Source organism: Maniola hyperantus, chromosome 3, assembly GCF_902806685.2.
Source record: "Maniola hyperantus chromosome 3, iAphHyp1.2, whole genome shotgun sequence".
NCBI lineage: Eukaryota > Metazoa > Arthropoda > Insecta > Lepidoptera > Nymphalidae > Maniola > Maniola hyperantus.
This window is the reverse complement of record NC_048538.1, coordinates 9,587,045-9,598,668: the sequence shown is the minus strand read 5'-3', so window position 1 is coordinate 9,598,668 and position 11,624 is coordinate 9,587,045. Positions and strand designations below refer to the sequence as shown.

The 11,624-nt window shown below is 34.4% G+C and overlaps 1 protein-coding gene across 1 annotated transcript; it reads right to left on the bottom strand.

The window, feature by feature from the left end:
* Nucleotides 1-2,316: 2,316 nt before the first annotated feature.
* Nucleotides 2,317-10,136, bottom strand: LOC117996290 (sorting nexin-29-like). The gene is made up of 11 exons (XM_034984337.2): nt 9,937-10,136; nt 9,647-9,813; nt 8,849-8,976; nt 8,059-8,200; nt 7,355-7,458; nt 6,544-7,276; nt 5,848-5,971; nt 5,330-5,503; nt 4,947-5,087; nt 4,034-4,161; nt 2,317-3,670 (listed from the first exon to the last, which is right to left on the bottom strand). The coding sequence occupies exons 1-11, from the start codon at nt 9,940-9,942 to the stop codon at nt 3,580-3,582; spliced, it is 1,938 nt and encodes a 645-aa protein (XP_034840228.1). The 5' UTR covers nt 9,943-10,136; the 3' UTR covers nt 2,317-3,579.
* Nucleotides 10,137-11,624: the final 1,488 nt, after the last annotated feature.

The window sequence follows — 11,624 nt, the reverse complement described above, 5'->3', positions numbered from 1 at the left end:
TCTAAAGGACTCTAAGCAGGGGTCTCCTAACTGTTGAGTCTATTGAAACTATCATATACCTATTATAATAGGGTATTTTGCTCTTTTTTGAAAAGTGTTTTAATTTGATCCTAAAGTGATAATAAGCCACAAAAAAATTTATTCGATCGATAAGTGCAATAAAAACGCGTTTAATTTTGCATTTCTAATTTCACCGCGAAAAGTTCTTTAACCGTAAAACGCTGCCCGCCATCTTATAAAGTTCATGAGCCGTGATGACGTCACTTTGTCTAAAAGGAATTTTCAAAGTACATGAAGAAGTACATATTTTTTTTGCAATTTAAAATGAGTAACTTACCTTTTCATTCGTGTGCAGTGCATGCATGTGGGAATACCATTGTAAAAGCACCGAAAATGTTGTGGATCATAGCTAACACACTATATATTGTGGATTCAAGTGCCAACAGATAAAAGGAGAAAAACTTGGTTTACAATTGCGAGAATAGTAGATAATACGAACCGGTTTTCTACTGCAATAAATGAAATATACTGTACTGGAACGGCATTAATAATAATTATGAATTTAATTTAAAGAAATTATGAAAATTTAAAATGAATTATAAAATTCATTATATAATTTTATAAACTGAAAGTAACATTTTTCGATTGCTTATTGCTAATACTATCTTGTTTATACATTTTTGGATTTTTTCTCGCTTGGGTTAAAATACCCTATTCCCTACAAGTTGGAATTCCCAGTGAATTTCCGTATGGAAGTCCCTACAAGACACCTATGTCCAGCAGTGGACGCACAGAGTACTTTTAACATATAGTGGACGGCTATCGATTTGACGATGAAGCTTATTCCGTGCCTATAGTCTATGGTCCAACCGAACCATAGGAGAAAAATGTGTGACGATGGCAGATTTCATTTGGAAAATGAAGCAACTTCAAACCTTTATTTTGATTCGGTTTTAGTGAATTAAAACATTTATATATTTGGTAAACTTTTATTTGGAAATAAATTGTTTTTATTACAGTTACGTAAGGTTCACTTTTAAATTTTAAGTATAAATTTATACCTACATAAACCTGTGTTGTACACAATCAATATTCAATTCTATATAATATAGGTATAGTGCGCGACAGGTTGCGTTGGCAATCGGGGTATGAGGCGAGGGGACGCCCCGCACACTGGGGCTGTGCAGGTGTGCGGGACGTTTCCTTCCCGCTTGCCATTTCAACCTGTCGCGTATTATACATTATTTGACAAACTAAAGCTACGGATAAGGCTAAAGTTACAATATGTGATATGAAAAGATACTGCTCAATGCTCATGTACTCAATTCACAACGTATTTTCATTTCATAATGTTGTTAAAATATAGTCTTACTAATAAAATTACTATATAATAATAGGTATATATAAATTAATAAAAATATATGTTTTCATTTTTATTTTTGTCTTGTTAATTTGTAAATAATAAATATTGCTTTCTATCTCAAGCAAATTCCAAGATCCATCACATACTACAAGATCTACCATGCTCGATCACATAGTCTTTAATCAAAATTTAAATAATCAGCTACTGTACACTACTGCACCTGCTCTTGCAGACGTATCTTTATTGTATTCTAGTTTTTTAAAATAATTATTCCCTATTATAATTAATTAAAATCAGAAATAGCTTAAAAGATCTTTAATAAAATAAAAAGAGAATGAATTTATTTGGAATTTAAAGTGCGGATTTTGAATTTAAAGGGCGGATTTTCAAAATTATTAACCACTAGCTGTACCCGACATGCGTTGCAATGCCACGTAAAGTAAAAAACCGGCCAAGTGCGAGTCAGACTCGCTCATCGATGGTTCCGTACTACAGAAGTAAAGCGTTAAGAATCACTTTTGACAACGAACCGCAACAAGTACTTATACCCTATGTCCGCGGAATGAAGTTAATTTTACTAATTTTTCCGCGGAATGAAGTTAGTATAGCGCTCTCTCTGTTTTTGTATGGTATTAGGTAGAGAGAGGAGTAGGTCTTAGGTAGGGTATAATTTGATTATATTTTTTAGTTAACAAAGAAACTATCCAGTAGGCTCAATAACAAGACATTCGGAAAACAATCAAATCATCTACAATTTCTTGGCTCCATGGCCATACTCTACACTCTGACTAGCCCTTTCTAGTAGGTACTAATATTTTTTGATCATCAATCAGCAACTTCATATATTTTATTTAACATCTAAATGGTAACTAAATTACTGTTTTATATTATACTGTAGGTATACTTACATAACGCGGTATCCATATCAATACAATTCATCTTTATTATAATACTAGGACTTCCACAAGAAAATAATAAATACAAACTTTATACTTACGACTAATCATATCACAGGTTATTATTAAAATGAACGATTATAATATTCTTAGTTCGAGAATGGAATTTACTCTTCGCTGTCACCGGTATAAGTTCTACAATCTATAATATATTATTAAATACGTATCTATTTTTTACCGTTACGTTTATTTCACACTACGGGATATAAATTATTTTATAGTCCGGTCAAAATAGACATTCAAGGTTTATTACAATAATTCGCATATGGCTAAAAATTGGTACAAATGTAAGGAACATCAATATAAATTGATGGGGACTTTTCACAATTCATTTATATATTGGTGTTCCCAACATTCGTACCAACTTTAAGCCCTATGCGAATAATTGAAACCTTCAATGTCTATTTTGTGTATAATATAATTTATATCCTGTAGTGTGAAATAAGCTTTAATCTCATATTATATGAAATTTAGCCGGGTGTGTCCAAGATTTATCTACTAAATCACTGGCAGTGGCGTGTCATGTCTGGCGTTAAATAAGCATTCTTGTCAAATTTGACAGCTATCGCTTAACCAAGATGGCCGCTATACGAGGTCCAAAGTTCGAGCGTCCCTATTGAAAAACCCTTTATATACGGATACTATTGTTGACCTCATCCGTATTTCTTTTACGCAATCGACGCCTATTCTATATGACTTCTATCGCATACCTATTCAGTATATGAACAATTAATTAATTAATAAAACTCTCTATTGTAGCCTCCCCTGGTAGCCTATAACTCTAAAACATGTCTTAAGAACCTGTTCTAAAGTAATACGGAATAAACGGACCAAAAATCAAAATCGACTACACACACGCCTTACAATAAACGTATTCAGTGGTACTCTGGTGGTACAGTGGTGGTCTGATCGCAACTAAATTCTAGAGTATTCGCATGTTTTCTTTCCAATGTATTAAGAAAAGGACAGAGAAATTTAATTTAATTTAGAACTGTCAGACATCGTGACTTTAAGTGCCAGTCGTGAGCCTATTGTTTAAAGTAGAGTAGCACTAAAATTTAGTTGTCAATTTAAAACGAATTTTTAGCAATATTAATAAGAAAAAGATGCAGATACTCCAAATTTAGTATAGACAAAAACACCACAAAAATACGCGCGAGCATCGCTTGCGACCTGCCCCGTCATGTGTATCAGCTTAAATGTGCTAATGAGTAAACTGTCCTAAGAAAATAAATAAGAAGAGGATAACGAGTCCTGACATCACAGTGCATTGAACGTTGACACAGAATCACTGGAGTGCTGACGAGTTAAAGTATGATTCGCGCTGTTCTCTTTGGTGGTAGACGATGTTCTGAAACAAACCAGTTCACCAGTCAAAAAAAACTGATCTCCAGAGTTAGAAAAGAGAAAATTTTTTGAAACAATTAGTTGCCCTATCTGGTGACAGAAGGGCTGGGTCATCTTTTGCGCAAGTGATCAACCTGGCTGTCCAGCGCGAAAAAGCAGCCAGTATACTTTATAGTATACTATTTTGATACATAAGGGCACACTGATTATTATATTACTTTTAATTACTTTCATAGTGCATAGACGCTGTGAAGACAAGATATTGCGTCGCGCGTCCGTTTCGTTATATAGAACACCATACATTTTGAATTCACAGCGTCTCGTCCGCGCGCCCTGGACGCTTGCTTTATTATCAAGGAGTTGTTACCCGAAGAACGGCAACAGCGTGACGAGCTGCGCGCGCGAAGTGCAAGTGCGCAGTTCGGGCAGCACTAGCAGCACGTGACGCAGATAGGCCTGCAGCGCGGCTCGCCGCTGTTCCACCAGCCGCGCGTCCTAGCGGAACCAATAATAACCATATTAATATTATCAATGCGAAAGTCTCTTTTTTCTGAAAGACGCTAGTCTTTGTCCGCGTGGATTTAGGTTTTTGAAAGTCCTGTAGGAACTCTTTGATTTTCCGGGATAAAAAGTAGCCTATGTCACTGTCATTAACTATAATATGTCCATGCAAAAAATCACGTCTATATGCTTTCCTCATCCACCCACTTCCCACTGCCTTCATAAGGTCGTCAGTCCAGCGGGTTGGAGGTCGTCCCACACTGCGCTTGATAATACGCGGTCTCCACTCCAGAACTGCCCCAGCGGAAACTGGTTCTGCGACCTTTAGGCTTTGGGGTATCGAAAAATTAATTTTCCAAATGCTGCCGAGCCTAGCTGTATTCTTCAGTCGACTTCCTTGTCGAAGTTGTTTCCCCCCAGTTGTATTACCTGACCTAGGTAGTTATAATCTTGAACAACTTTGATGCTAACATTTTCTAAGTGTATGGAGATAAAGTACCACAAATCGATCTGTGTAATCGTGTTTATGCCAGATGTACGTCCGTGTAGTCTGTACAGATACAGTATGTGAGTATCCTAAAAGTGATGGACAAAATATTTTTCAGTCCAAACCATTGATTATCTCCAAACAATCTCTGTTTAGAGATAAGCATTTCCAATGTAACTTAATTTATTATTACTTTGTAACTACAATTTTGGTACATGAAAAATAAAAATAAATAAATAAAATTGATAGGTCCAAAAAAATAAAATGCGTTCTTTAAACGTATTTCACTCACCCGTTTTCGCAGTGTTTTCTTTGGCGGAAATTTATAATTTGCAATGTCTGGATGACATTTTTTTAACTGTGTATGTAATTCATAGAACTTTGCGTATCTGTGATACACATTCCATTCTTCTTGGCCTATTTTCAGAAATATCTGAAATAAAAAATAATAGGTTAAATCTAGTCAGTCTTCAAGTCAACAATGTAGCTAATTCTGTAGAGTACTATCTCTAAAATAAAAGGACTGGTCTACATGTATTGCTGTCCTTTTCATAATACTCCCTGCGGAAAAGAATAGCATTAGATTTAGACCTATCATTTTAGTTTAGTTTAGAGATTGTATAGTACAGAAAATAGCCAAAATGAAATATTAAATTATTAACCATACTACAGTACCTGATAAACATGGTAGGAATGTGTTTTTTTGCCGACTAAGAAAGCGCTAGGTATGTAGGCTTTCACATTAGATTCTGGCATTTCTACAATTTCTAAACCCGAACTTTCTAAGTCTTGTAAGCGTCTTTGCAAGTGATGATTGAATTCCATAAGTTCAGCATGCATCTCTGCCACCTAAAATTATAAATAGAAAACAAATACTTACAAAATTAGTAGGAATTGGTGCTTTTCGTACGTTAACTATATATTATTCTATATACATTATTTATTTTTGTACTCTATATGCATTGTATATTATATTAGGTCGACCGCATTTTGAATTCATTTTCGTATCCAAAATGCGGTCCGACCTTCCAAGTACTGCAGGAGCATACGAAAATGCATCCAAGTACGGCAAGCCTTAGATTGAAAATGTCCTTTTCAGCAACGCGCATTGTGAATGGGATAACGCCATTTTTGGATCTGTCATTTTAATTTAATAAAAAGGTATGCCAAGTGTAAAAGTTATGCCGAATTACCTGCACTAACTTTCTTTCATATTGATTAATTTCATCTTCATGGCCGTGACCACCTTTTAATGCGACGCCCATTTCTACAGCTGACATATAATTTCTTAGTTGACCTTTTAACCTGTCATTCTCTCTAAAAATTGTTAAAAATTATATGAAAATCACAGCGTAATATAATGCATAATTCAATTCAATTTCTTTATTTATTAACAGCTAAACGATGCCCGCGATATAGTTTATGCACGTGGATATAGTTTTTTTTTAATCCCACGGATATTTTGATTTTCTGGGATAAAAAGTTGCATATATTATGTTAATTCAGGGTAAGTATAAGTAATCCTAATTTCAGCGAAAACGGTTCAGACATTGTGGTATGAAGGAGTAACAAACGTTCAAACTCACGTTTATAATAATAGTAAGAAATCTTTAATATCCATACTGATATTACAAATCTGACTCGCCAACCGCCGCTGACTCGATTTTGACGAAATTCGACACAGGGATAGCTTGCATATAGGTACTTTTTATCCAAGATTTAAAACTAAATAACTAATAGGCATTTTCTCTGCATGACTTAGATCTCATCATTGCTTTCTTTAAAGCATGATTGTTGTCAAGCGCAAGCCTATCCTGCAATAAAAGAATCCACATGAACGAAGTCGCGGGAATATCTAGTATCTTTATAATTATCAAGTGATTACTTACTTGCTTAAATCTAACACAACTTTCTCTAATTTTTGTATTTTCTCTTTACTCGTATGTTCAAATTGATTATACATTAATTGTAGATTCATGAAATCTTTCTCCCTGTTTTCCAAAACGGAATTGAGACTCTTGTCGTCATGTTCGTCCTCCGTGAAACACAGCTCTAAGCAGGAAGTGCTTCCGTCAATGCTGCCGGCCACCTCTTCACTGTCACTCTCGGATATCTTTATACAATTTACACTCAGATCTGACAAGTCATCTTTAACAATGTTATTCTTATCGATACTGCTCTGTGAACTTGAAAATATTTCTTTGGCACTTTCTGACAATTTGGAAAGTATTTGCAAAGGGCTTTCGATGGATTTAACACTGTCAGGAAAGAAGTGCCTTATTCCACTTTTACATTCAGAACTTGTCGGTTCACTGACAGAAACAGATTTTATTGCTACTTTTGCATCCGGAGAGTTAAGACAAGTTGCAGGTGCACTATTACAAGAATATTCACTAGAACTTTCTATAGGTTCGATTGATTTTCGTGGTTTAGTTGCATTCTTTTTCTCATCTTTGTCAAAAGATATAACCTGTCTGAGGGGCTTTCTTTTAGAATTAGTGGAAGTTTTGACTGGTGTTGGCAGTGGTATAACAAGCTCTGCTTTGTTTACATGGTTTGACTGTTGTGACTCATTCAATTCTGCTCTGTCAATTGACAATGCAAACAAAACAGATGATAAGGCTACAAAATTAAACATTATATAAATTAATATTCATTTTTAAGTAAACTGTAATGTAGTGAATTGCTGTGTAACATTACCTGCAGCCAAACCAGGAAGCAAACTGGACTCTAGACTTCTGAGAAATGCATTTTCGTCATAATATTCTACAAGTAATCCATGGGATATCCAACTTTGCAAATATCTGTTATAAAAAATATATGAACTATAGCACCTCAAAAGGTAGATCTTAGGATTCCTTTAAATATGAATGGCTAAACTCGTTTGTCAGCATATCTAAACTAGTCAAAGTCAAATCATTCATTCAAAATTTGCACCCTTGTACACCTTTTGATCCTTATCCGTTGTTGAATTTGTAAGATGCAGTGGTGATAATAATTAATTACATAAACTTAAAACTAAAGCTACGCGGGTTCCAAACGTGCCAGGTATGAAAAGAGCCCACAACAACTCGGTTGGGGATCAACAAAATCTTTTTTTCACTAGCATCACTTTACTAACTAGTTTACTAGTTTCAAAGGCATGACGTGATTTCTAATAGTATTCCAAAGAAACTATAAAAAAAATTGACTTCATACTTTGACGTAAGGATTTTTACACTTTTATTACCTGTCATCTCCCAAAGCCGCTATGATCTAAACAAACATTCCTCCCAGTGTTGGGGACTATACAGAGAGACACTTTCAGCTTTTATAAAATAACGAAGGGCAGGCATGCGCTGGCTCTTAGTCAATAAGGAATATCAGTCACAATAGTTAAAATTACTAAGTTAAAGTGGGTATACCTTTCCAGTGACCTTTCATTTAGTGAGGCTCGAAGGAAAGCTCTGAAGTATCCTAATGGTGTGTTGATATGGGTGAGGATTTTAAACCTCTCCTTTTCATGTTTGGTCAGGTGAAGACAACTGTAACTCCATAATGAATTACCTAAAATACAAAAACAATTGATTTGCTCATAAATTTAAGGGTGTCACAAACGCCAGATAAACTTTACTTGTTAGGTACTGATAACTAAATTTGTGATTTTGACAGATTCCCAATAAAAAACTGTCATGATGTCAAATTTAGTTGTTAGACTAAGTTTATCTTGAGGTTGTGAAACAGGCCTTCAAACTTTTTAGTGAATTCAATGCAGATTTGTCCATAATCAATATTTCACTAATTTAATAAAGGTAGAACACAATAACAGTTCATCTAAACATGAGGTAAACCTGTCTATCTGTGTGAAGATGGGGCAATTCAGCTATACTGTAATAGTAATTCCTTGGTTAATTAAAAATGATATTTTGCACGCGATAGCATACATAAATGGCAAAATGTGAAAGAGATGGATGATGTATGGATTTTTTTTAAATATTTTATATATTATGAGGAATGTGCAACATTCACATAAACTCAAGAGAGTTTCAGGATGTTAAGTTGAAAAATGTTCACTTATTATTTGGTCCAAATAAAGAAATTAAAATTAAAAAATTGTGAATAATGTAATTCAATATGTGGCACATTTTGATTTCATAATCAGAATTTTGAGATACGAGTGACCACACTATCAATTATAAAAAAATACCTACTTACCAATATTTACTATTTTAAATGTGAAGCTAAGCCCAGCTGATACAAAGTTTTGTAAAGTTGAATTTGATAGATTTGTCTTTAGTCCATGACTTAGTACTTTTTCCCATTTTTCACATAAATTTACAATCCTATAAATTAATAGGGAGAAAATAATTACTATAAAAAAGGATCAATTCAGTCAAAAGATCTAAGGAGTTTAAAGTACACCAATTTAAATATAATATAATTAAGGTAAAGAGTTGGTTTATGTTTCTTCTCAGATTAAAGTGTGTCTCGGATTCTCTTAAGTCCAATATCCTCCAGAGCAGAGAGGGGTGACGATAAGTTGGCAGACTAATCAGATTATTGTTAGATGTGATCATTTTTTTGCATCATCTATTAGTAGGTAGAGACTAGACTATGGGGTCTGCATCCCAGGTGCTGATCCCCCTTTTCTCCACTCTGATGGATAACTTAGCTTTATAAGAAGTTGACATAAATAAAATTATAACCACCAAAGTCACTATGCTCATAAAAATTGATTTACTGACTATTGAAAACTGCATAATCCATAGGTACTATTATTAATGTGAAAGGATGCCCGTTTGTCTTAACATTTCACAATCCATCAGTTTAACTAATTTTGACGAAATTTGGCAAAGAGTAGGTACACTTTTTATCCTGGAAAATGAGTTCCTGCAAGATTTAAAAAAAAAACTTAAATCTATCCACCTAGTATAATAAAATACACCAACTTCAAATAAGCAGCCTTAAACTTTTGACAGTTTATATAATATGGACCCATAGAGAGAATAATACCTGATATCATCTTCTGTAGCTAATTCAGATTTTCCACCAAAACGATTCTGACAATTTTCAACACAAATCTGAAGTTCACGAAGTGCGACTTTACCATTTTCTACTTGCTTCTTGACATCATCCTTGTTATCTATTGCGTTAGTTATAGAATTCAGTAGTTTATTATTCTGAAAATAATTAAACAATATAAATATTAAGGTACCTACTACCTACTAATTTAATTATTGTTCTCGGTAACTTACGATCATTTGGATTTGATGCATTACATACTATACAAAGGGAAAACTTACCATCATTCATCAGTAGATTATTTTTTATTCTATAGTCGAATATATTATTAATGAATATAGATTAAATTGGAAACAAAATATGTATAAAAATTATTATATTTTAATAAACACTACCCTACGATAGTTTAAAACACTATTCCACTATAACACTATTCCAGTGTATTACTTTACTCTATGCAGTACTGTTGCTGTGTACATTGGTGTACATACTACATTGCACTTTTACTTGATTTTTTGACGTGTTTTTTTTTTGGAATTTTTGGTATATATTGACCGTAGATAGAGTAATAAAGATAGATTGAAGTACTATGTAACCGCGTATGAGATAGCGATAGCACGACGTAACGATGAATAAAAAGACAATTATTACCATTGTTTAGTAGTCAATATTTGTATTAACCGATCAACAATATTTGTATTAAAAGTTTTTTATGTGAAAACAAGTAAATAACTAATGAGAAATACTATTACACCACGAGTTCTCAAAGTTTGCTTCACAACTAAAGTTGCATGCCTTGTATGTATTCTTGAAAAAAACCAGTTACACAAAAAATAGGTTAGCTGCGTCTCTGTTTATACATTAGTAACTTTATCTGTGCTCTCTTTTTAGTGTGAATGAGAAAGCAAACGTTCCTGTATCTACATTTATTACTCTATCTACGATATTGACTGATTTCTTAACTGGCTTTCCCGCTCTGGGTTCTAGTTTTTTTGAGCCGGACTTTGCCTGATGACAGGTTTTTCCCTCGTTTTTAACCATTTTTCAACAGTGTTTTCAAAGAGAATACTTCAAAGGGCTTTGAGAGGAATATTCAAACAAAAGGGCAAAAGAGGGGACACTTGACGGCAACGCTAGTTACGATTTTCGCCACGGCCAAGATAGCTTGTCGCCTCAGAATAAGGACTGTTAGAAGTAGCCCTATTGTGACACTTACTGTTAGAGCGAGATAGCTAAATGCATTTAAGCTCTTGTTAGAACGTGACAAAATGATTATGTTTTGTCCTTATCACCGTGGCCACTTTTTTTTGTTTGTCAAAATGTGGTCAAAATGTATATGTACGTGAGTATTTGACAAACAACGTGAAGTGTAGAAGGAATGACATTTCACAAGTAAGAAAATCTGCTTGAGCGAGAGGGACTGAGGGGGCCACGCTAGTTGCAAATCTGGACATATCTGTGCTTGTCGCACTGTATAGTACGCAGCAGAAAATAATGTACATCGACATTTAGAATGAGATTTCGGCTTTGTAGAGCATTGTCTCTGTCACTCAAATGACTATCCAAGCATATGCATCTGTGATAAGCACTCCAAGCATATGACTCATATTCATCCAAGCTCATACCCAAAGAATTTTTAAGTACTAGGTACTTCGTAGTACAACATACCATTCAAACAAGAACTTTTATTTCTGGTCGGTGAACAAGAATAAAGGGGACACTGGACGGCAATGTTAGTTCCGATTTTCGCCACGCGCCAAGATAGCCTTGTCGCAGTGTATGTGACGTTTTGTCTATTTCAACAACAGCACAGATGATAAGTACCTTAGTACCAAAGAAATTGTATGTACTACTCTACTACGTAGATGAATAGTACTAAACGACAGAGGGGCACGGGGATATGCAGCCAGTATTCTTGACACCATTCCACGAAAAGCGCTTTATTCACCATCCATCTTGCTGTATATCA